The following is a 25,611-nucleotide window of genomic DNA, read 5'->3' on the forward strand; positions in this document are numbered from 1 at the left end:
GACCCCGCGTGGCTCCGTCCCTCCCGGCCGTTCCCGGGGTTTCATTTCTTGTCCTCGTCCTTGCGCTCGCGCTGCTCGCGCTGCTCGCGCGCCGCCTGCGAGGCCAGCGAGCCCATGGCGTTGCGGATGGCCTCGTTGTTGGGGTCCACGCCGGGCAGGTTCTCCAGGACGCTCTGCAGGAACTCGGGGTCCTGCATCACGTCGTAGTCGTCCTCCTCCTGCGGGAGCGGGATTCGGGATCGGACCGGGGGATTTGGGATCAGACCAAGAGATTGGGGATGGGGCTGGGGGATTCAGGATCAGCCCGGGGGATTCAGGATTGGCCCAGGGGATTCCAGATCATCCAGATCCACAGGAAAACCCAGGGAATCTGGGATCATCCCAGGGGATTGGGGATCGTCCCTGAAATCCCGAAGAAAACAAGACAAAAAGTCCTGGAATGGTTCGGGGTGGAAGAACCTTGAGGATGATCTCATCCCCGTTCTGTGGGTGGGATGGGATTGATGGGAATGGTCAGATTGATGGGATGGGACTGATGGGACGAGCTGGGAATGCCGGGAATGGCAGGAATTGCTGCAGCCCCACCTTGGTGGGCTCGGACGTGTCCATGGCCGCCCCGCTGTCCACCTCGGCCGCCTCGGCCTGGGCAAACTCTGCAAAAGCCACGCCAGAGATCCATGGAGGCAGCCCTGGGAGCAGCTCCCGGGTTCTCCCGGGGTTCTCCCGGGCTCTCACCGGCGCCCTGCAGGGACATCTGCATGGCGTAGGCGATCTGCTCCTCCTCGCTCATGGAGCTCAGGTCCGGCAGCCCCGCGCGGCCGAACTCCGGCTGCCCGATGGTCATCTTGAGCAGCGCCTCGTCCGACTCTGCGGGCAGGGCAGGGGCGTCGGCGATGCACGGGGGGGCCCGGGGTCCATGGGGGGTCCCGGGGTCCATGGGGGTTCCCAGGATCCATGGGGTGTCCCAATAATCCATGGGGCGTCCCGGGATCCATGGGGCGTCCCCACCCTCCCAGGGAAGGGTCAATCCCCCATGTCCAGCCCGAACCCATCCTGCTTCTTAGTCCTCCCCGTTCCCAATCCCATAAATCTCACTCCATCAATCCTGTTCCCAATCCCATAAATTCCACCAATCCCATTCCATCAATGCCATTTCCAGTCCCATCAATCTCATCCCATACATCTCACTTCCAGTCCCATAAATCCCATTCCCAATACCATCAATTCCAATCCCATCAATCCCCATTCCCATAAATCCCATTCCCATCAATCCTATTCCATCCATCCCATAAACAATCCCATCAATCCCACAAACAATCTCATCAATCCCATTCCCACCCCACAAATCCCATTCCATCCATCCCGTTCCCAATCCCATCAATCCCAATCCAGCAATCCCGTTCCCAATCCCATCAATCCCATTCCCATTCCATCAATCCCGTTCCCAATCCCATCAATCCCATTCCGAATCCTATCCATCCCATTCCCATCCCATCAATCTCAATCCCATCAATCCCGTTCCCATCAATCCAGTTCCCAATCCCATCAATCCCGTCCCATCCATCCCGTTCCCAATCCCACCCAGCCCCTCACCGTCCCCGCCGGCCGCGCCGATCCCGGCCTCGGCAGCCGAGGCGGCGGCCGCCCTGCGCGCCTCCTCCTCCTGCCGCTGCCGCTGCTCCTCCATGGACACCCGCAGCGCCTGCAACCCACGGGGGGCTGGGGCCCGCGGCAGCCGGGCACGAGGGGCGCGGGGATTCGGGGTTCAGGGTGGGGGGTTCGGGGTTTCACGGGATTCTGACGCTGGGAATTGCCCAGTTCCTGGGAATTCTGGGGTTGGCGTTGTGGGAGTCGGGAGATTTGGGGTTTGTGGGATTCTAACTTTGGAAACGCCCAAATTTCTGGGAATTCTGGGATCCCTACCAGAGCCAGCTTGGGGTCAGCGCTGGGATCCACCCCAATCTCAAAGCTGGAGGCGCCCAGGCCCAGCATGGTGGTGCCCTCACCCACGGGATTTGGAGTTGGATATTTGGGGATTTTGGTGCTGTAAACACCCAATTCTCAGTAATTTTGGGGATTCTGGGTTCCCTACCAGAGCCAGCTCGGGGTCAGCACTGGGATCCACCCCGAACTCGAAGTCGGAGGCGCCCAGGCCCAGCATGGCGCCGCCCTCGCCCGCCAGGATGGGGGAGCTGATGAGGGCGTCGGCCAGGCTGGGCCCCGGCGGCACCGTCACCAGGTGCGAGCCGCTGCCGTCCTTGCCGTTGAGCGCCGTGATGAACGCCGTCAGCTTCTCCGTGTTGGCCTCCTGGGAAGGGCAGGGGCAGCGCTCAGGGGCTGGGAATGTGGGGCTGGGAATGTGGGGCTGGGGAGGGAGCCGGGGTTTTGTGGGGTTGTGGCGCTGGGAACGCCAAATGCAGCTGTCAGCAGGTTCCCAGCGGGGAATCGGGCATGGGGAGGGTTTGGGATCCAGGGAGAACCCTCAAGGACAGACCTCGTTCCCAAAAACGCCCGTCAGGATTTTCCAGCCCCAACACGGAGCCGGGAGAGGCCCCAGAATTCCCTGTGGGATGTGGGAATTCCCAGGGTTCTCACCTCCTCCCCGAAGTTGATGATGTCCACATTGACCTTCTCCTTCTTCAGGCGCTTGGCCAACTTCACCAGCTGGGAAGAAGCAGGAATTCCCTGGGATCAGCAGCATCTGGGATCTGGCCCAGTGCCCAGAAATTCTGGATTTGATCCTGAATCAGCTGCCCAGCTCCAAGGGATCCATCCCAGGGATCTACCCAAGGGATCCATCCCAGGGATCCACGCTTGTGATGCCCCCAGTCCTGGGGAATCCGGGGATAACCCCTGGATTTTCTGGGAGCCGTTCCCGCAGTGATCCCGCTGTTATCCCACAGTGATCCTGTGATCCCAGCTCTGATCCCACAGTGATTCCAACTCTGACCCCGCTGTTATCCCACTGTTATCCTGCTGTTATCCCGCAGGGATCCCAGCCCCGTTCCCGCCCTGGCACTCACGTCCTTGTCGCTGTCGTGCACGGGGCTGCCCACGAAGGCGATGATTCTCATCTTGTGGTTCTTGCCCTGCCGGTGCTTCAGTGCCAGCTGCACAAAACCCTGGATTTGGGGCCATTCCCGGGAAAACGGGGAGCCCCCAGCCCCAGATCCCAGGATCTGCTCCAGGGGATGGGGCTTGAGCAGGGCACAGCAGGGCTGGGCTGAAAATCTCGGGATTCAGGGGGGTGTTCTTTGAAATTTCCGTGGGTTTACGGTGGATTTCCACGGATTTCTATGAAATTTCCATGGATTTATGGGGGATTTCCATGGATTTCTGTGAAATTTCCATGGATTTATGATAGATTTCCATGAATTTACGGTGGATTCCCGTGGATTTCTCTGAAATTTCCACGGATCTCTGCTTTAAAACCCGCCCCACCATTTTCACCACAAACGCCCAGGGGAACCCCCATTTCCCCAGCCAGGACCCCGGGCAGAGCCGGCGTCCCCCCCGGGCCCTGGCACCCTGGGGGGCGCGGGAATTGCCGGGAATGCCGGCGGGACTCACGTGTGCCACGCGGATGCCGGTGCCGAAGGTGATTTTGCCCTTGGGCTGCACCGTGTGCAGCTTGGACAGGATGCGCCCGGTGTCCGGGGTCAGCGTGGTCAGCACCTCGCAGTTACTGCGGGAAAACGGGAATTCTGGGGCAAATCCCGGGAATCCGGGGGGATTCCCCCCTGGGACTCCCTCAGGGAGGAATTCCCGCTGGGATTCAGGCTCGGCTGCGGGGCTGCCAGCACTTCACGGCCCCAGCAGCGACTCCGGGGCATTTCTTTGGCATTCTGGAAGGAATTCCCCCAATTCCCGGATTCCCCCACCTCCAAAATCCCCAAATCCCTCCGATTCCAGGAATTCCTGAAGTTCCCACCTCCAAAATCCCAAATCCCTCCCATTCCAGACCAGCCTGGCTCCAAGTGGGAACGAGCCATTCCCAGCTGGTTCCCAGCAATTCCCAGCTCCTCCTCCCTGAATTCCCAACTTTCCCTGCCTCCAAAATCCCTCCCATCCCACATGGGAACGAGCCATTCCAGGAATTCCTGAAACTCCCGTCCCCAAATCCCTCCAGGTGGGAATGAGCCATTCCCAACTGTTTTTCCAAGAATTCCTGAGCTCCCCAGCTCCTCCCTGATTTCCCCACCTCCGAAACCCCTCCCAGCCCAGTCCAAGCGGGAACCAGCAGCTCCCAGATATTCCCAACAATTCCCCGCCTCCCTCGATCCCAAAATCCCCAGACCCCCCCCATTCCAAGCGGGAACGAGCCACTCCAAGAATTCCTGAAGCTCCCCCCTGCAATGAGCCCAAAATCCTTGGATCCCCTCCCATTTTCCAAGCGCTCCTTCCCAGGCACTCCCGAGGGGCTCCCCACCACTCCCAGCCCCCATCCCGGGATTCCCAGCCCCCATCCCGGGATTCCCGGGAATGCCCGCACTTGGCCAGGGTGATGAGCCCCACGTTGTTCTCGGGGTTGCTGCGGGTTTTGGAGTGGCACACGATGTTGACGGCGTCCTGCTGCGCCTGCAGCCGCGTCGGCAGGAAGTCCCCGTTGCGCATGTACTCGCTGTTGTCCACGCTGCAATTCCCAAAAAAAAAACCCGGGAATGGCTCGGGGGGATCCCGGGAGATTCCCTCTCAGGGGGTGGTTGGGGTTTTTTGGGGGAAAAATGAGGTTTAGGTGCCTAAGTTTGGATTTTTTGGGGGAAAATCAAATTTATTCTGTATGGAGTCGCTGTTACTCGCACTGCAATTCCCAAAAAAACCCTGGGAATGCTGCAGGGGCATCCTGGGAAATTCCCTCTGTTGGGGTTTAACTCCCTAAGATCTGCTTTATTTTAGGGGGAAATGAGGTTTATTCCGGTCTAAAATGTCATTTTTATGGGAACGCAGAGGTTTTTCCCACAAAAACCTGATTTTTTTGGGAATACCTGACATCCATTTCCCAAAAACCTCCTTTTTTTGGGAATGGCTGATGTTCATCCCCCAAAATCCGGGGTTTTTTTGGGAACAGTTGAAGCCCATCCCACGGAATGTGCCCTGTGTCTGCCTCAGCCCCTCCCTGTGCCCTCAGCCCCCCGTCCCCTCAGGCCCTGTCTCCCCATCACTGCCTGTCCCCTCCTGTCCATCCACCTCCCTCCTGTCCCCTCTGTGTCCCCCCTGTCCCACTCTCTCCCCTCAGCCCCTGTCCCCCATGTCCCTCCCTGTCCTCTCCTGTCCCCCCCTTGTCCCTCCCTGTCCCCTCCTCTCCACTTCCTGTCCCTCTCTGTCCCCCCTTTGTCCCCTCCTATCCCCCATGTCCCCCCCTGTCCCTCCATGTCCCTCCCTGTCCCCCCTCTCCCCGCTCCCCTCAGCCCGGCCCGCTCCGCCCCCCCCGCCATGACTCAGGGGAAGCGGCCGGGCGGGCCGGGGGCTGCCCGGGGGGGCGCCGAGGGTTCCCCGGAGGTTCCCGAGGGTTCCCCGGAGGTTCCCAGGGCTTCCCCGGGGGTTCCCGGGGGGCTGCCCGGCGCTCTCACCACACCATGGTGCTCTCCAGAACCATCTTGGCTCCTTCCTCCCCTCACCGCCGGCCTGCTCCCCGCCACGCCCAACAACGCGCCCGCCGATTGGCCCGGGCCCCGCGGCCAATCAGCGCGCGCCGTCTAGGCGTGGTGCGGCGCGGAGCATACTGGGAGTTGTAGTTCGGGGCGGGGCGCCATGGCGGCAGAGGGACACCGCTGTCCCCAAGGGCCGGGACTGTCCCCAAGGGCCCGGACTGTCCCCAAGGGCCCCAAGAACAGCCCGGGGCGTCTCCTGTCCCTCAGTGCCACCCAGGGGTGTCCCCAAATGTCCCCAGGGTCCCCGGCAGAGCTGGCCCTCCCGCTCGCCCCGCCTGGGGACACCGGTGACAGCAATTCCAGGCTGGACACGGCGATTCCAGGAATTCCATTCCCAATCCAGGAAAAATTCCATCCCAAATTCCGGGGAAATTCCGGGAAAATTCCGGGAAATCCATCCCCGAATCCGGGAAAATTCCGGGGAAAGTCCCGGAAAACTCCCGGGGGATCCCGCGGATTCCATCCCCACACCCAGGAAAAGCCCGGCCCAAGTCCAGGGGATTCCAGGAATTCTGTCCCAGTCCAGGAGGATTCCACGGATTCCGTCCCAAATCCAAGAAATTCCATCACAAATTCGGGAAATTCCGTCCCAAATCTGGGAAATTCCATCTCAAGTCCAGGAAATTCCATCCCAAATCCGGGAAATTCTGTCCCAAGTCCAGGAAATTCCATCCCACATCTGGGAAATGTCCATTCCAAGTCCACGAAAATTCCAGGAATTCCTGCCCAGTCCAGGGAATTCCATTCCAGGTCCAGGAGAATTCCACGAATTCCGTTCCCATCCTGGGAGGAGCCAAATCCTCTTTTTCTCCTGGAAAATTCCCCCCACAATTCCCAAATTTCCCCCTTTGGAACAGGAAAATCCAAAAAAAACCCCAATCCCAAAAATTCCAACCCCACCCTTCCCCCCCCCCCCAGCCTCTGGATGGGGAGAATTCCCGGGAAAAAGGGGAATTATCCCAAAAAATATTTAAATATTCATAAATATTCCATTCTGGGGGGGGAATTGGGAAAAACAGTGGGAAAAATTGGAAAAAATTGGGAAAATTGGGGAAAAAATTGGGAAAAATTGGAAAAAAGTGGGAAAAATTGGGGAAAAATAGGAAAAAATGGGGAAAAATTGGGAAAAAATGGGGAAAAATTGGGGAAATTTCCCCTCCTGATCCGATAAAAAATGGGAATAAAAGGGGACTGGAGGGATTTTGTCTAATATAGACAAACATTCCAAGGAAAAGGGGAAATCCAGGGAATTGTCCCCAAATTCCCTGCAGGCAAGGCCGTTCCGAGGGGAAATCTGGGAATTTGGGGCAGGAAAAATCAGATTTCCCTAAAAAAAACCTGGGAAAGGGAAGAGCCTGGGGAGGAATTCCCTCCCTGCTCCACATCTGGGGGGATCGGCACAAAAATTCCAGGTTTTGTATAAAAAATGGGATCGTTCCAAGTGGGAATTGGGGAAAAAAAGGAGATTTTTCCATAAAAAAATCCGGGATGGAGCAAAAATCAGCCCCAGCCCGGGGGCTGCTCTGGGAGTTTGGGAATTTTGGGATTTTTGGGATGGATCCAGGTGGGAAATTCCTCGTTCTGGGTTTGGGGTTTTTTAATCCCATCCCAAAATGTGCTGAGGGAATTTTGTGGGATTGTCAGAGGTGTTAAAAAATGGGATTTGAGGATTGGAAAAGTGGGATTTGAGCTGAGAAATCCTTAAAAAATCTGGGGGAAATCCCGGGATGGGCTCGGATTCCAAAAATCCCCCAAAACTCCCCAAAAATCCCCAAAATTCCCAAAAAAATCCCCAAAATTCCCCAAAAAATCCAAAAATCCCAAAAATTCCTCCCAGATTGTGGGAAAAGCTTCCCAAAATTCCTGCTGGGAAGAGGGAGGAGGAGCCAGAGCTTCTCCATGATTTCTCCTCCTTTTTTCCCAATTTTCCAGGGGATTTCCCGTGGAAAACCCGGAGCAAATCCTGATTTTTGAATAAAAATTAAAAATTAATAATTAACAATCCCAACAATTCCCACAGGGCTGAAAACCGGGATGGGATCCTACGGAAATAAAAAAAAAAAATCGGGATAAAAATCCAAAACTCCCCCCCAAAAAATTCCACCAAAAAACCGGCGCGGCTCCGATTCCCGCTGGGAATTTTCCAGGAAATCTCTCCCGTGTTTCCATCCCAAAATCCGGGAATCCCTGGGAATTCCAGCTCCCTGCTCCCGAGGTTTCCATCCCGCTCCTGCTGGGCTTTCCCAGGAGAATTCCAGGGGAATCCCGAGGACATTCCCGGGGCTGCCCCAGCCGGAATTCCGAGGCGTTCACTGGAAGAGAAGAACTGGGAATGAGGGAAACTGGGAATGCCTGGGGCTTATCCCGAAATTCCCAGCCCTGGGGAAGGAGGGGGAATCTGGGAATGCTCTGGGTGGGATTTGGGACACTCCAGACCCTCTGGAATGAGGGGTTTCCCTCCTTTTTCCCAAATTCCAGGGATTTTGGGGCATTTGGGACATTCCAGGCTCATTGCAGACACTCGGGAATAAGGAATTTTCCTCATTTTTAAACAGAATTCCCGGAATTTGGGCAGGAATTTTCCCCAGATCCTGTTGGGATTAAAGATGGGAAATCTGGGAATGCTCCGGGTGGGATTTGGGACACTCCAGACCCTCTGGAATGAGGGGTTTCCCTCCTTTTTGGGCAATTCCAGGGATTTTGGGCTGCCCAAAGCCCCGGGAACAAGGGGAGAGCTGATCCCGCTGCATTCCTGGGACATTCAGGGATCCAACACCCCCAGTCCCTGGGAATTCCCAGGTTTTTTCCATGGAAAACACTCACAAAGCTGATCTCGGTCTCCTGCAGCTCCTCCAGCTCCAGGGCCAGGGAGGGGCCGGGGGATCCGCTGGAAAAACAACGGGAGAAACGGGAATTTGGGGGAATTTTGGGGGGAAATCCAACAAAACCCAGCCCTAAATCCCAAGCCTCTGCTGTTCCCATGGAATCCCCAGGAAACCCTGGGAAAACCACCTGAAGAGCATTGGAAAATCTGGGTTTTCCCACGGGAAACAGGCACAGGGAGAAAATTCCATGAAAATTCCACGGAATTCACGGATGAAGCGGATCCCCGGGAATTCCAGATGAAGTTCCCGTGGATGGAGAGAACACTCCAGGTTAATTCCTCCCGGGAATTCCACGGGATTTGTGGATGGAGAGAACATTCCCTGGGAAGCCCAGAGCAGGAGAGGCGGGGACACCCGGACCCGGGAATTTCCCAAAAGCCCGGAATCTGGGGGAGCAGCGCGCCCCGGATTCCCGGGGAGATCCCACAAAGCCCCAGGGGCTCACCTGGGCAGGGCGGCCGCGGGAGCCGCGCCGGGGCCCGGGTGCACCTCCACCCCCACGGACCTGCGGAACAGCGGGGTCGGCCACGGGGGTTTGGGATCAGGGATCAGCCACAGGGGTTTGGGATCGGCCACGGGGGTTTGGGATCCGGGATCGGCCACAGGGGTTTGGGATCGGCCACGGGGGTTTGGGATCGGCCACGGGGGTTTGGGATCGGCCACGGGGGTTTGGGATCAGGGATCGGCCACGGGGGTTTGGGATCCAGGATCAGCCACGGGGGTTTGGGATCAGCCACGGGGGTTTGGGATCGGCCACGGGGGTTTGGGATCGGCCACGGGGGTTTGGGATCGGCCACGGGGGTTTGGGATCCAGGATCAGCCACAGGGGTTTGGGATCAGCCATGGGATCCGGGATCGGCCACGGGGGTTTGGGATCCGGGATCGGCCACAGGGGTTTGGGGTCAGCCACAGGGCTTTGGGATCAGCCACGGGATCCAGGATCAGCCACGGGGATTTGGGATCGGCCACGGGGGTTTGGGATCCAGGATCAGCCACAGGGCTTTGGGATCAGCCACGGGATCCAGGATCAGCCACAGGAGTTTGGGATCGGCCACGGGGATTTGGGATCGGCCATAGGATCCGGGATTGGCCACAGGATTTGGGATCAGCCACTGGGGTTTGGGATCAGCCACGGGGATTTGGGATCGGCCATAGGATCCGGGATCGGCCACAGGATTTGGGATCAGCCACGGGGATGGATTTGGGATCAGCCGTGGGAACTCCCCGTTTTCCACAGGGGCATTCCAGGGAAACCTCCTCAAGAGGGGCTGGAGCAGGGCAGAGCTCCCAGTGCTTTGGGAACAAGTCTAGAATCCTTGGGAATGATCCCAAAAACCTCAGGAAGGGTCCCAGACCCCTTCCCCTGATCCTAAACCCCTTGGGATTGATCCCAAACCCCTTTTCCCAACCCCAACCCCCTTTTCCCAATCCCAAACCCCCTTTTCCTATCCCAAACCCCCTTTTCCAAATCCCCAAACCCCCTTTTCCCAATCCCAGCTGCCTTTCCCTGATCCCAAACCCCCTTTCACTCATCCCAAACCCCCTTTCCCTCATCCCAAACCCCCTTTCCCGACCCCCACCTGCTGGGGGGGGAGGCGCCGGCGCTGCCCAGGGAGGGGCTGGAGGGGGACGGGGACAGGGCCGGGGCCACCGCGGCTCCGCCGGCCTCCGGCACCGAGCGCGGGAGCAGATCCGGCCGGGAGCCTGCAACGGGAACGGAGCGGGGTCAGACTGGGAATGGGGTCAGGGAACTGGGAATGGGATTGGGGAAATGGGAATGGGATCAGGAGTGGGATAGGGAGCCTGCAACGGGAACAGAGCGGGGTCAGACTGGGAATGGGGTCAGGGAACTGGGAACGGGATTGGGAACGGGATCAGGAATGGGATAGGGAGCCTGCAACGGGAACAGAGCGGGGTCAGACTGGGAATAGGGTCAGGGAACTGGGAATGGGATTGGGAAACTGGGAATGGGATCAGGAGTGGGATAGGGAGCCTGCAACGGGAACGGAGCGGGGTCAGGGAACTGGGAATGGGAAACTGGGAATGGGATTGGGAACGGGGTCAGGGAACTGGGAATGGGATTGGGAACCTGGGAATGGGATTGGGAACCTGCAACGGGAATGGGGTCAGGGAACTGGGAATGGGAACCTGGAAATGGGATCAGGAGCCTGCAACGGGAGCGGGGTCAGGAACCTGGGAATGGGATTGGGAAACTGGGAACGGGATCAGGAACCTGGGAGTGGGGACAGAAACCTGCAACAGGATCAGGACTGGGGTCAGAAAAGTGGGAACGGGGTTGGGATTTTTGGGGTAAAACGTGGATTCTGTGGGACGAAACCAGGGATTTTTGGGGACACAGAGGGGATTTTGGGACGAACTGCCCGTGCCCACCTTGCTCGGGGTCCGGCTCGGGGCCCGGCGCGGCGCGGGCGTCGCCCCCGGCCGGGAGCTGGCTGGGGATGGGGAGGGGGATCCCGCCCTGGCAGCTCCTCCGGGGCACGGCGCCGCCGCCGCGGCTCTTCTTGGACGGGGAGGGCTTCACTGCCAAAGGGAAACGCCGTGAAAAACCGGCCTTGCCCGGGATCCCGGGGGCTGGGGCAGGGAAAGGGGAGAAACACTCAGGGATTTATGGCCCCGGGGAAACGAAGCAGGCTTCAGGGAGGTTTTGCTTCAGGGAGGTTTTGCTTCAGGGAGGTTTTTTTCAGGGAGGTTTTGTTTCAGGGAGGGTTTTAGGGAAAGAGAAGCAGCAGAAGGAAAAGGTTGGAAAAGCGGGGGAAAAATCCCTAAAAAAAAGGGCTTTTCCAATTTTTTCAAGGAATTTTTATGTCAGGAAAAGGAAAAACAATCTGAAACAAAAAATAGGAAAAAGCTATAAAAAAGCAGGAAAACCCAAAAAAGGGGGGAAAACCCATTAAAAAATAACTTTTCCAGCTTTTTTTCGGGACAGAGATGGAGAAAAGCTGGAAAAAATCCAGGAAGAAGGGGAGCAGGGCCGAGATGTGGGAGCTGCAGAGGGAATGTGGAATTGCAGCGGGAGCTGGGGCACTCACGTGGGATCCTGCGGAACACCGTGTGGCACATGAAGCGTTGGAAGCGCTCGGCGTAGAAGCTGGGCCGGTGCACGGACACCGTGTCCTGAAAAACGGGAATAAACCCCGGATTTGGGAATTCTGGGCAGGCAGGGGGAGCTCTGAGGGCCTTGGGGAGGAATCTGGGGGGAAATTCCAGGGTTTTGGGAATGAATCCCCAGGAATTTGGGTGGAAATCGCAGGAATTCAGGGGGAAAATCTTAAGATGTGGGGAGTTCCCTTAAAAGCTGGGGATTTTACTTTAAAACTGGGGGGTTTCCATAAGAAAGGGCCATTTTCCCCTCAAAAAATTCTGCTTTTCCATAAAAATCCACACCTTTTCCATAAAAATTCCCATTTTTCCATAAAAATCCCCACCTTTTCCATAGAAATTCCCATTTTTCCATAAAAATTCCCACTTTTTCCACAGAAATTCCCATTTTTTTCACAGAAATTCTCACTTTTTCCACAGAAATTCCCACTTTCTGCACAGAAATTCCCATTTCCCACTCACCCCATCATGCACCAGGGCCTTCCAGGAGTGCTCGAGCTTCTTCACGAACCTGCGGGGAGGGAATGGAGCAGAAATTCCCAGGAATTCCCATGGAATTCCCAGGGTTTGAAGCCCATGGCGGACACTCCTGATCCGGGAGGATCCCAAGGCTCAGGAAACGTGGGTTAATTAACGGGTGGTTAATTGGTAATTGATGACTGACCTGTAGGACTGCAGGACATCGATGATGCCAATGTAGAGCAGCAGCCGCTCCCCCCGGGAATTCCGGGCGGGAATTCCGCCCATCCTGGGAAAGGGAGCAGGGAACGGGGTCAGGGAATGGGAATGGGATTGGGAAAGGGAGCAGGGAACGGGGTCAGGGAATGGGAATGGGATTGGGAAAGGGAGCAGGGAATGGGGTCAGGGAATGGGAATGGGATTGGGATTGGGAAAGGGAGCAGGGAATGGGGTCAGGGAATGGGAAAGGGAGCAGGGAATGGCGTCAGGGAATGGGAATGGGATTGGGAAAGGGAGCAGGGAACAGGGTCAGGGAATGGGAATGGGATTGGGAAAGGGAGCAGGGAATGGGGTCAGGGAATGGGGAATGGGATTGGGAATGGATCCCAGTAAACCCCAGCGATTCCCAGCCAATCCCAGTGACTCCCAGTGGTCCCCAGCCCATCTCACTGGTCGTCAGTCTCGATGGTGCCCCCTCTGCGCGCCTCCCCCTGGATGGACTCCATGGCCGTGGAGTAGAGCGCTCGCTGTGCCGCGGGCCGCCCGCGCCCGTCGCCGTCGCGCTCGCGCTCCCCGGGGCCGCCGGCGGCCGCGCGCTCGCGCTGCGCCTGGTCCAGGCTGTGGATGGCCACCAGCAGGCTGTAGTCCATGATCTTGAAACTCTGCAGCACCTGCCCGGGGCAAGAAACGGGAGTTGGGGAGCGGCACCCCGCTGGAAACGGGCAGGAACGGGGTTTGGGATTCACAGAAAAATGTTCTGTAGAGAGCCCCGGGAACACGGGGAAGGGAGGAACAGGCAGCACAAACTTCCCCACAAAAAACAGGAAAAAGCACAGAACACCCCTGATTTCCCCCAAAACCCATGAAAAAGCACAGAACAGCACAAATTTTCCCCCAAAAAACAGGAAAAAAGGCAGAGCACCACCAATTTTCCTCAAAAACAGGAAAAAACACAAAACACCCTCAGTTTTCCCACCAAAAACCCATGAAAAACACAGAACACCCCTGATTTCCCCCCCAAATATAGGAAAATGCACAGAACAACCCCAATTTTACCCTCAAAGGCCAGAACACCCCTGATTTCCCCCCCAAATACAGGAAAATGCACAGAACAACCCCAATTTTACCCTCAAAGGCCAGAACACCCCTGATTTTCAAAAAAAACCCAGAAGAAAAGCACAGAACGCCCTCGACTTCCCCCCAAAAAACAGGAAAAAGCATAGAGCACCCCTGATTTCCCCCAAAAAAACAGGAAAAACCAGAGAACACATCTGATTCCCCCCAAAAAACAGCAAAAAGCACAGAACACTCCTGATTTCTACCAAAAAAACAGGAAAAAGCACAGAACACTCCTGACTTTCCCCCAAAAACCGGGAAGAAGCACAGAACACCCCTGATTTCTACCAAAAAACCAGGAAAAAGCACAGAACACTCCTGACTTTCCACCAAAAACCAGGAAGAAGCACAGAACACCCCTGATTTCTACCAAAAAGCCAGGAAAAAGTGCAGAACACTCCTGATTCCCCCCAAAAACCAGCAAAAAGCATAGAATTCTTTTTCCACACCCCCGATTTCCCCAAAAAAAACAGAAAAAACCACAAACCACCCCCAACTTCCCACCAAAAAAACAGAAAAAAACCCCAAACCCCCCGAGGCTGACCAGGCAGTCCCTCTGCAGCGTCTTGCACAGGGCGTTGTACATGTCCGAGTCCAGGAAGAGCCCGTCGGGCAGGTCCTGCATGAAGTCCAGGTCCTTGAAGGTGGGGAAGGCCTTGTCGCGCTCCTTGGGCGAGGCGCGGCGCTTGTAGGTGGAGCCCTTGAGGTCGTACTTGAGGTGCATGCGCACGGAGCGCGGCAGCAGGTTGTTCATCACCACGATGCGGATGTTCTTGCCGCCCGCCTGCACGCAGTACAGCCCGTAGAACTTGGGCAGCAGCGTCCGCGGGTTCTGGTTCAGGTTCTGGGGGGAAGGAAGGGGGGTTTGGTACAGGCACGGGGGTCTGGGGGGGTTACGGGGGGGTTGGGTAGGGGGGTGAGTCGAAATTGGAAATGAAATGTGTCAAATCCCTCTGGTTTGGGGCTTTTGGGGTTGGGGATGCATCAAAATCGCACATAAAATGCGGGAAGAGCATCAGATCCCTCTGGTTCTGGGGTTTCCCATGGATTTTTTGGGTTTTGGGGTTGAGGATGCATCAAAATCGCAGGGAAAATGTGGGAACAATATCAAATCCCCCTGGTTTGGGGGTTTGGTATGGATTTTGGGGTTTTTAAATGGATTTTTAGGGTTCTAGGGATGGGGATGCATCAAAATTGTAAATGAAATGTGGGAAGAGCATCAAATATCTCTGGTTTGAGGGTTTTGGGGTTGGGGATGCATCAAAATCGCACATGAAATGCAGGAAGAGCATCAAATCCCTCTGGTTTGGGGGTTTGGTATGGATTGTAGGGGCTTTTCCATTGATTTTTGGGATTTTGGGGTTGGGAATGCATCAAATTCGCAGGGAAAACGTGGAAAGAGCATCAAATCCCTCTGGCTCTGGGGATTCCCATGGATTTTTGGGGTTTTGGAGTTGGAAACGATTCAAAATTGCAGATACAACATGGGAAGAACATCCAAATCCCCCTGGCTTGGGGGTTTGTTTGGATTGTTGGGGTTCTCCATGGATTTCTGGTGTTTTCCATGGCGTTCAGGGCTTGGGAAGGGCTCACAGCCAGGGGAGGGCTCTCCGCCGGGATTTCCCGGGCCGGAATTCCCAGGAATCGCCGGGATCCCGGCGCTCTCACCATGTAGTAGCCGGGCAGGAGCTTCTGCAGGAACTCGGCCTCCTTGTGCTGCACGGTTTTGATGATGAACTCGTCGTCGCTGGACACGTAGAAGAGCGAGCCGCTGGCGCCCGAGTTGGAGAGCTCGATCAGGGGCTCGCTGCACAGCGAGTACTGCGGGACACGGACACGTGGGACTGGGAACGGGGACAGCTGGGGACTGCTGGGACTGGGATTGGGGACAGCTGGGACTAGGATTGGGAATGGGATTGGGGACTGCTGGGAATGGGATTGGGGACAGCTGGGACTAGGATTGGGAATGGGATTGGGAATGGGGATTGGGGACAGCTGGGACTGGGAATGGGGACTGGGGACAGCTGGGACTGGGATTGGGGATTGGGGATTGCCAAGGAAAAAGGGAAGACCAGGGAAGGAAAAACATGAAAAGGAAAGGGAAAAGAGAACTTCAGGGAATTTCAGGCAAGGAAAAGGAAAAGGGAAAAGGGAAAAGGAAAAGGGAAAAGGAAAAGGGAAAAAGGAAAAGGGAAAAGGGAAAAGGGAAAAGGAAAAAGGAAAAGGAAAAAGGAAAAGGAAAGGGAAAAGGAAAAGGGAAAAGGAAAAGGAAAAGGAAAAGGAAAAGGAAAAGGAAAAGGGAAAAGGAAAAGGGAAAGGGAAAGGGAAAGGAAAAGGAAAAGGAAAAGGAAAAGGGAAAAGGAAAAGGGAAAGGGAAAAGGGAAAAGGAAATTCCAGGGAAGGGAGAAAAAAGGGAATTCCAGGGAATTCCAGGCAAGGAATAGGGAAAGGGGAAAAGAGAAAGGAGAAAAGCAAAAAGGAAAAGGGAAAAAGGGAAGTCCAGGCAAAGGAAAGGGAACTCCAGAGAAAGGAAAGGGAATTCCAGGGAGTTCAGGGAAGGCAAAGGGAATTGCAGGGCATTCCAGGGAAGGCAAAGGGAATTCCAGGGCATTCCAGGGAAGGCAAAGGCAAGGGAAGGAGAGGCTCCCAGCTGACCAGGTAGTCGTCGGGGCGGATCCCGAAGAGCTCCCGGAAGTAGCGGAAGGCCACGGGCGCGTAGGTCTTGAAGCGGAAGTCGTTGTAGTGGTGGGCGGGGGTCAGGTTGCTGCCCTCGCTGCGGGGACACGGAACGTTCCGGAATGGGACCGGGCTACCCGGGAACGCGGCCCCCGGAGGGCACGGGGAGCGCTGACCTGGGGAAGAAGATGCTCTCCACCACGTAGAAGTCCTGCATGAGCACGTCGCGCTCGGGCTTGGTGCTCAGGCTGCCCACGGTGTGCGTGATGCCCAGCTGGATGGCGCCCTTCAGCGCCGACGACGTGGTCTGGGACACGGGACACGGGTCAGGGGGGAATGGGAACAGTGGGGACAGGGGCTGGGACACGGGTCAGGGGGGCACGGGACAGTGGGGACAGGGGCTGGGACATGGGACACGGGTCACGGGGGCACGGGGACAGGGGCTGGGACACGGGACACGGGTCAGGGGGGCACGGGGACAGGGACAGGGTCTGGGACACGGGTCAGGGGGACGGGGACAGGGACAGGGGCTGGGACACGGGACACGGGTCAGGGGGGAATGGGAACAGTGGGGAGAGGGTCTGGGACACGGGACACGGGTCAGGGGGACGGGGACAGTGGGGACAGGACAGGGGCTGGGACACGGGACACAGGGACAGGGGCGAATGGGACACGGGACACGGGGGAACGGGAATGGGAACAGCAGAGATGGGACGGGGTCTGGGACACGGGTCATGGGGGAAAGGGGACAGTGGGGACGGGACAGGGCCTGGGACCGAGGGCATGGGTCATGGGGGACCAGGGACAGCAGGGACGGGATGGGGTCTGGGACACGGGGGAACAGGAACGGGAACAGCAGGGACAGGACAGGGTCTGGGACACGGGATGGGATGGGTCATGGGGGAACAGGGATTGCAGAGGGAACGGGGTTACGGGGGAATGGGGATTACAGAGGGGATGGGACGGGTTATGGGGGACTGGGAACGGTAACGGGGGTTATGGGGGAATGGGAATGGCAGTTACAGCTGGGAATGGGAATTATAGCTGGGAACGGGGGTTACAGAGGGAATGGGAATTCCAGCCAGGAATGGGGCTGGGAGTGGCTGGAGCACAGTGGGAAGGGGGGATTTGGTGGGAAAGGTAATGGGAGCTCCCTTGGGAACTCAGTGGGAATGGGAGAGATTCAATGGGAACAGGTAGGAGCCAATAGAAATGGAAATTGCAAGAATTCAGCGGGAATAGAAATTCAGCGGGAATGGGAATTGCATGAGAATTAAAATGGGAAAAAAAGCCCCCCCAAAAATTCCCTTTTTCCTTCATTTCCATGGATCTCCTCCCGTTCCCACTGCGATCCCAGGCAGAATTCCTCGGGAAAGGAGAACAAAAAGTGGGAATTTACCTTTTTGTAGGTGGTTTCTCCTGTGGAATCCACTCCTCTGTGGCCTTTCCTGATGGTTTGGGATCCTCCCGGCATCTTGGGAAATAAAAAATAGGGGAAGAGAAGAAAAAAATTGGAAAATCCAATTTTTTTATAGGATTTTTCCCACCCAAAACCACCTGGAATCCATGGAAAGCTGGGCCGGGTTTTTCCCGTGGAAATTCCAATGTTCTAGGAGGAATTTTGGGAAAGGTGCAAATCCCAGTCCGGTGATTCCCGGCCCAAGGACCCCAGGATTCATCCAGGAGTTGTTAAATTGAATTCTTCCAGGGATTTTGGGGGTGGTGCCAGGATAGATTTGGGGTTTGGAGCAGGAATTCCCTTGGGAAGTGTAAATTCCCAAAATTCCCACGGGAGGAGCTGCTCAGGGTCAAGGCAGGCTTGGAAGAAGAGCAGGAGAAGGAGAAAAAGGAGCAGGAAAAGCTGAAATTTGGGATTTTTCCAGCCTGGAACTCACCTCAGGAGTCAGGGACTTTTTGAAGGTGTTGGATCCTGCCAAAAGAAAGGAAAAGCCACGCTCAGAGAGGATCAATCCCAGGAAAGCAGGGCAAAACCCCAGGAAAAGAGGAAAAATCCCACGAAAACAGGGGAAAATCCTACAAAAACAAAAAACTGAATTATCCCACCCACACACGCTGCTCGCCCGGGGTTTCTGGCTCCAAATTCCAAAACAAAAACATGGATAAAGAGTCAGAAAATCAGGAATCAGCCCTTAAATCCTTCCAGGGAAAAGCGAGCAGCAAGGAACTCCTTCCCAGCTGGAATCCTCACGGACCCGAGCCCAAAATTCCAGGTGGAAAAGGCGATTTGGAGCTGAAAAAAAGCAGGATAAAGGGCTGGATTCTCCCAGCAGTTCTGCCAGGCCGAGAAAAAGCTGGGAAAAGCGCAAACGCCGGCTCCGAAAGCCAAAACTTGGGGTTTTTATCCCAGAAAGAGCCCGGGAGGCGGCGCGTTCCCGCTTTTCCAGCCCTTTCCCTGGCCCCATCCCCGCTGAGCAGACAATCCCCGTGCTGGTTTTGGGATCTTTCTGGGATTCCGGGATCCCGGAGCCGCTCCCGCCCCCGTGAGTCACCGGACGGGAACGGGAGTCGGGTTTCCCTGGCACCCACACACTTCTCCCTCCCCGCTCCCGCTTCTTTTGCTTTTTATTATTTTTTGGGGAATTTCGGGCCTCTCAGGTGCCCCCCCCGTGCGTTCCCAGGGGTTTCGCAGGGAAAGGGAAGCTCGGGATTTGGATTTTCCAGGGAAAAGTTGGGTCGGGACTCCCCCCATGGCACCTCAGACACCCCCAGGAAGCCCCAAATGCCCCAAAATTCCCTCAGGAAGCTCCAAATCCCCCCAAAATTCCCTCAGGAAGCTCCAAATCCCCCTCCCCAAAGGAGTCCCACCACCCCATAAAGACCCCCAATATCCCCCTCAGCCCCAGAGTTCGACACCCCAAAGGAACCCCCCCAAAACCCCCCTCAGTCTCCCAGCCCCAAACCTCCAAAGACCCCCCCCAAAAAAATCCCCTTACCCCTGAGACCCCTCAGAGCCCCCTCACGGCCCCAAAACCCCCTCATAACCCCCAAATAAACCCGCATAACACCGAAACCCCCTTCATAAACCCCCAAAAAACCCCTCATAACCCCCAAAGAAAACCCTCAAAACCCACCCAAAATCCCCCAGGTAACCCTCCAAGATCCCCCCCATTCCCCTCAGCCCCTCACGCCCCCCAGACCCCCCAGAACGCCCCCAAATCCTCCTCATAAACCCCATAATCCCCCTTATAAATCCCCATAATCCTTCTCATAGTCCCCCAAATATCCCCTCATAACCCCCAAAACCCCCTCACAGTCCCCCAAAAACCCCTCATAACCCAATAATCCCCCTCATAACCCCCAAAAACCCCTCATAACCCCCAAATCTCCCTCACAACCCCCATAATGCCCCTCATAACCCCCAAAAACCCCTCATAACCCAATAATCGCCCTCATAACCCCCAAAATCCCCCTCATAGGCCCCCTGTAATTCCCCTCATAACCCCCAAAACCTCCTGACAAACCCCCAAAACCCCCTCATAGTCCCCCCAAAACCCCTCATAACCCCCAAATCTCCCTCACAACCCCCAAAAACCCCTCATAACCCCCAAAAACCCCTCACAACCCCCATAATTCCCCTCATAACCCCCAAAAATCCCTCATAACCCCCATAATTCCCCTCACAACCTCCAAAAACCCCTCACAACCCCCATAATTCCCCTCATAACCCCCAAATCTCCCTCACAACCCCCATAATCCCCCCCATAATCGCCCTCACAAGCCCCAAGACCGCCCCGCTCCCCTCACGCCCTCAGAGCCCCCTCACCCCCGCGCTCCCCGCCCAGCCCCTCACGGCCCCCGGGCCCCGCAGGCCGCTCCCTCGGCCCCAGCCCCGTCCCGGGCCCGCTCCCGGCCGGTACCGCCCAGGCCGCCGCTGCTGCCGCTGCTGCCGCCGGACTCGGGCCCCGCCGCCGCCATCTTGGAGCGCGCGCTGCGCCCCCCCAGCCCGCCCCCGCCCGCCGCGCCCGGCCCCGCCCCCGCCGGGGTAAGCCACGCCCCTAGCGCTAATTAACACTCCGTATGTGGGCAAAGACACGCCCACTCGATGTTTAGCCCCGCCTCTTCTCTACACGGCTCCACCCTCTCTCAGTTAAGCCACGCCTCTTCCCCATCTGCCCCGCCCCCTCATGGCTAAACCACGCCCCCGCCATGCGTAGCGCCACCAATCACGCGTGGCCACGCCCCGCTCTGTGGTAAACCACGCCCTTCCCGCGCGCGGCCCCGCCCCTCCCGGCGCGCCCCACGCGGCCGCGGGCGATGGGGGCAGCGGGGGCCACGCGGGCGGGCCCGCACGGCGCATGCGCAGTCCGAGCAGCGGCCCCGCCTCCCACGAGCGCATTCGGCCGCGGGTGTCACGTGACGGGCGGGGCGGGGTGACGTCACACTGAGCGCACCATTAAATGACGTCATCCTCATGCACCACACCCCAGTCAGTGACGTCATGGGAGCACACGCGTTCTCTCCTGTGACGTCACACAGCACGCAAACACATGCCGGTACTGTGACGTCACACTGCTGTCTTATGAATGGATGCCGCTACTATGTGACGTCACAGAGGCGCAACTCGCCCTGACACTCTGTGACGTCACAGAGTGCTCACACGCGCCCAGTGACGTCACAGAGCACGCGCAACTCCTCGCGCCCACCCCATGACGTCACTCCCGGTGACGTCACCCGCCGTTCCCGCCGTCCCCGCGCGGCGGCGCCTCCCCCCGCCCTTCGATCGATCGCTCGGCGCTCCCGGCAGGCGGCCCGGCAGGCGGGCGGGCCGAGCGCCGAGATGAGCCTGGCGGAGGGCCGCGCCCCGCGGCGCACGGCGGGGAACCGGCTCTCGGGGCTGCTGCAGGCCGAGGAGGAGGACGAGTTCTACCAGACCACCTACGGCGGCTTCAACGAGGCGAGCGGCCCCGCCGGGCACCGGCAGCGGCAGCGGCAGCGGGAGGGGAGCGGGAGGGGAGCGGGGCTGTCCGGGCGCGGGGGCATTCCCGGGATGTGCGGTTATCCAGGGATACGGGGGCGTTTGGGCATCCCCGGGTGATCCGGCCCGCGCGGTTCGGGACACCGGGTACCGGGGGATCCATCCCCGTGCCCCGCGGGGTCCGGGACGGAGAGTCCTGGGGAGCCTGGGTGGGATCCCGCATTCCCGGCATTGCCGGCATTCCCGGGACTCGGGACGAGCCCCGCGAGGAGCGCTCCGTGCGACTCCCTGGGCCGCGATCCCTCGTTCCCAACATCCCCTCGTTCCCAGGAGCTGGGGGATGACGAGCCCCGCGGGGATGGATGGGTGCAATCCCACGGTTCCCAATCCCAACATTCCCTGATTCCCTGATTCCCCGTTCCCAGGAGTCGGGCGATGACGAGCCCCGCGGGGACCCCTGGCTGGGATTTCCTGGTTCCCAACATTCCCTCATTCCCTGATTCCCCGTTCCCAGGAGTCCGGGGATGATGAGGGGACCCCTGGGTGGGATTTCCTGGTTCCCAATCCCAGCATTCCCTCATTCCCTGATTCCCCGTTCCCAGGAGTCGGGCGATGACGAGTACCGCGGCGAGCACTCGGACAGCGATGACGAGGTGGACTCGGACTTCGACATCGACGAGGGCGACGAGCCGGGCTCGGAGCAGGACGAGGCCGAGCCCCGGCGCCGCCGCCGCGTGCTCACCAAGGCGTACCGGGTACCGCGCCCCGCCGGGCCCCGGGGGGGGAAAAACCCCAAAATCGCGGGGCTGGGGCTCCTAGCCGCGCTCTGCCCTGCAGGAGCCGCTCCAGAGCCTGCGGGCCAAGAAGGCGGAGGGGCCGCGGGCAGCCAGGGGCAGGGAGGTGAAGGGGCTGCCCCTGGAGCTGCAGGAGGACGGCGGAGACAGTGAGAGAGGAGTGGGAATGGGGATGGGAATGGGGTGGGAATGGGAATGGGGGGAATGGGGGAGACAGTGAGAGAGGAGTGGGGACGGGGATGGATGGGAACGGGGTGGGAATGGGGATGGGAGTGGAGATGGGAATGGGGAGTGGGAATGGGAATGGGGATGGGGAGACAGAGAGGGATGGGGATGGGGTGGGAATGGGGATGGGAATGGGGTGGGGATGGGGGAGACAGTGAGAGAGGGATGGGGATGGGGGGAATGGGGTGGGGATGGGAATGGGAATGGAAACAGGGGAGACAGTGAGAGAGGAATGGGGATTGGGTGGGAATGGGAGTGGGGATGGGGGAGACAGTGAGGGGGGGAACGGGAACAGGAATGGGGATGGGAACGGGGGAGTCAGTGAGGGGGGGAATGGGGATGGGGATGGATGGGTGGGAATGGGTGGGGAGGGGTGGAGATGCGGACGGGGATGTGATGGGAATGGGGTGGGAGCAGGGTCTCGGCGATCCCAGCTGGAAATGGGATCCTCTGGGGGAGCTCCTGGTTCTCCAGGGGCTGGGGTTGGGATCCCGGGGATCCCCTGGGAGCATTCCCAGAATTCCAGCTGGCTGGAGTCTCTCCAGGCCGGAAGCACATGCGCCAGTCCACCACGGAGCACACGCGGCAGACGTTCCTGCGGCTCCAGGAGCGCCAGGTGCAGTCCAAGAGGAAGAAGGGAGGCACCAGCCACGAGCGGCCCCTGACCCAGGAGGAGCTGCTGGAGGAGGCCAAGATCACCGAGGAGATCAACCTGCGCTCCCTGGGTGAGGAATGGGAATGGGAATGGGGTACTGGGAATGGGAATGGGGTACTGGGACAAGGCCAAGATCACCGAGGAGATCAACCTGTGCTCCCTGGGTGAGGAACGGGGGAATGGGATACTGGGAATGGGAATGGGATTGGGGTACTAGGAATGGGGCAGGGCCAAGATCACTGAGGAGATCAACCTGCGCTCCCTGGGTGAGGGAATGGGGAAATGGGGATGGGAATGGGGTACTGGGAATGGGATATTGGGAATGGGAGTGGGATATTGGAATCGGGAATGGGGCTGGGCTACTGGGACAGGGACACTGGGAATGGCACAGGGATCCCAGGATCAGAGCTGGCAGCCCTGTAACCTTGCCGTGCTGGGCTGAGCCGTTCCTGCCTCTGTTCCCGCCCCTATTCCCCACTCCTGCCCCCATTCCTGCCCCTATTCCCCACTCCTGCCCCCGTTCCCGCCCCCAGAGAACTACGAGCGGCTGGAGGCGGACAAGAAGAAGCAGGTGCAGAAGAAGAGGAAGATCGTGGGCCCCGTGATCCGGTACTGGTCCCTGACCATGCCCCTCCTGCCCGAGCCCGGCCGCGAGGACCCCGTGGACGTGGAGGGGTGAGTGCCAGCGAGTCCCAAATCCCAGAATCCCCGTTTTGGGGTGGGTTTGGGCACTGAATCCCAACCTGGGGCTGTCACCTTGGAACCCCCGAATCCCACGGGAAAAGCAGGTTTTGATCCCCTTAATCCCGTGGAATAAGCATGTTTTGAGCCCCCTAATCCCATGGGAGTCGCAGCTTTTGGGCAAACAAACCCCAAATCCCCTATTGGAGTCACAGCTTTTGAGATCCCAAATCCCATGGTAGTCACAGTTTTTGGGCACCACCTTGGCAACCCCAAATCCTCCTTTGCAGCCACACCTCTTGAGCCCCCAAATCCCTTTGGAATGTCCTTCCCCCACAAACGCTAAATGCCCCATTGGAGCTGCACCTTTTGAGATCCCAAATTCTATTGGAATTACAGCTTTTGAGGCCCTAAATCCCTTTGGAATCGTAGCTTTTGGGCACCACCACAAACCCCAAATACCCTATTGGATTCACAGCTTTTGAGATCCCAAATCCCATGGGAGTCGCAGTTCTCGGGCACCACCACAAACCCCAAATCCCCCATTGGAGTCACAGCTTTTGAGATCCCAAATCCCATGGGAGTCACAGCTTTTGAGATCCCATATCCATGAGAGTCGCAGTTCTCGGGCACCACCACAAACCCGAAATCCCCCGTTGCAGCTGCACCCTTTGAGCCCCCAGACCCTTGGCAATCCCCCCCTTTGCCTGCCCCCGTTCTCAGCCCCGTTCCCGGCCCCGTTCCCGGCCCCGTTCCCAGTCCCGTTCCCAGCCCCATTCCCGTCCCGTTACAGGCTGGGCCCCGAGGCGCGGCCGCCGTCGCCGGGCAAGTGCTCGCGCACCTTCATCTCCTTCAGCGACGACGCCACCTTCGAGCGCTGCTTCCCGCGGGCCAAGGCGCCGCGGCTGCCGGTGCGCGAGCTCTGCCCCGTCACGCACAAGCCGGCGCTCTACCGCGACCCCATCACCGACATCCCCTACTCCAACGCCCGCGCCTTCCGCATCATCCGCGAGGCCTACCGCAAGTACGTCACGGCCCACGGGCTGCCCAGCGCCGCCGCCGCCGCCGCCGCGGGCGCCGGGGACAGCGCCGGGGCGCGGCCCGGCCGCCAGAAAATCGTCATCAAGCAGAGCGTGCCCAGCGCCTGAGGCATGGGATCTGGGGTTTGGGGTGTGGGGGTGTTCTTTCTAATACAGCAGAAAATCGTCATCGAGCAGAGTGTTCCGAGTGCCTGACGCCTGGGATCTGGGATTTGGGGTGTGGGGGTGTAGGGTGTCCTTTCCAAACAGCAGAAAATCATCATCGAGCAGAGTGTTCCGAGTGCCTGAGAGATGGGAGCTGGGATTTGGGGTGTGGGGGTGTAGGGTGTCCTTTCCAAACAGCAGAAAATCGTCATCGAGCAGAGCATTCCGAGTGCCTGACACCTGGGATCTGGGGTTTGGGGTGTGGGGTGTGGAGTGTCCTTTCCAAAACAGCAGAAAATCGTCATTGAGCAGAGCGTGCCCAGTGCCTGAGAGATGGGATTTGGGATTTGGGGTGTGTCCTTTCCAAAAGAGCAGAAAATTGTCATTGAGCAGAGTGTTCCAAGTACCTGGGATTTGGGATCTGGGATTTGGAGTGTTGGGGTGTGGGGTGTTGGAGTGTCCTTCCCGACATAGCAGAAAATCGTCATCGAGCAGAGCGTGCCCAGCACCTGACACCTGGGATTTGGGGTCTTGGGGCATTGGGATATGGGAGCCTCCAGACTCTGCATCCTCCCCAAAAGAGCAGAAAATCGTCATCAAACAGAGCTTTCCCAGTGCCTTACACCTGGGATTTGGGGTGCTGGGATTTGGGATGTGGGGTGTGGGAATGTCCTCCCCAAAAGAGCAGAAAATCATCATGGAGCACAGCGTCCCCACTGCCTGAGATCCCGGATCTGGGGTTTGGGGTGTCAGGTTATTGGGATGGACAGCGGTGATGGTTTTGTTGAGGGGATCCTTTCCAAAGCGTTGGCAATGCCTGAAATCCCGGGATTTTGGGATGTTGGGATTTGGGATTTAAGGATATGGGATCACCCACGTGAGGGACGTTTTTTGGGGTCAGTGTTCACCGGGGGTGTGGAGGAGGGAATAAAGTTGAATTGGGGGTTGGTTTGTGTGGGGTGGTGGGAGCCCCTTTTTCCAGGAGATCCTGCAATAAATAAAGAGGTTTG

At 58.0% G+C, this 25,611-nt stretch overlaps 2 protein-coding genes across 3 annotated transcripts; one reads left to right on the forward strand and one right to left on the reverse strand.

The window, feature by feature from the left end:
- Positions 1-41: 41 nt before the first annotated feature.
- LOC135288345 (putative PIP5K1A and PSMD4-like protein) lies at positions 42-20,094 on the reverse strand. The gene is made up of 25 exons (XM_064401700.1): positions 20,005-20,094; positions 18,022-18,056; positions 17,526-17,600; positions 16,303-16,433; positions 16,106-16,223; positions 15,119-15,271; positions 13,995-14,294; positions 12,785-13,005; positions 12,321-12,404; positions 12,119-12,167; positions 11,587-11,671; positions 10,928-11,077; positions 10,117-10,240; positions 8,982-9,041; positions 8,475-8,538; positions 5,571-5,608; positions 4,493-4,633; positions 3,571-3,685; positions 3,024-3,110; positions 2,596-2,664; positions 2,093-2,308; positions 1,594-1,702; positions 736-867; positions 586-653; positions 42-218 (listed from the first exon to the last, which is right to left on the reverse strand). Exons 1-25 carry the CDS (start codon positions 20,060-20,062, stop codon positions 42-44), a joined length of 2,859 nt encoding a protein of 952 aa, XP_064257770.1. The 5' UTR covers positions 20,063-20,094.
- A 751-nt stretch (positions 20,095-20,845) lies between these two features.
- Positions 20,846-25,068, forward strand: VPS72 (vacuolar protein sorting 72 homolog). 2 transcript variants are annotated; one of them, XR_010351516.1, is made up of 7 exons: positions 20,846-21,041; positions 21,665-21,817; positions 21,900-22,005; positions 22,627-22,806; positions 23,270-23,411; positions 24,211-24,682; positions 24,876-25,068. XR_010351516.1 is itself a non-coding variant. In XM_064401738.1 (6 exons), exons 1-6 carry the CDS (start codon positions 20,925-20,927, stop codon positions 24,563-24,565), a joined length of 1,053 nt encoding a protein of 350 aa, XP_064257808.1. In that variant the 5' UTR covers positions 20,846-20,924; the 3' UTR covers positions 24,566-25,068. The 2 variants fall into 2 exon arrangements, 1 of the variants encoding a protein (XP_064257808.1); XM_064401738.1 differs by having other exon boundaries at positions 24,211-25,068.
- The last annotated feature ends 543 nt before the right edge of the window (positions 25,069-25,611 follow it).

The sequence above is a fragment of the Passer domesticus genome, chromosome 32 (assembly GCF_036417665.1).
Source record: "Passer domesticus isolate bPasDom1 chromosome 32, bPasDom1.hap1, whole genome shotgun sequence".
Classification (NCBI taxonomy): Eukaryota; Metazoa; Chordata; class Aves; order Passeriformes; family Passeridae; genus Passer; species Passer domesticus.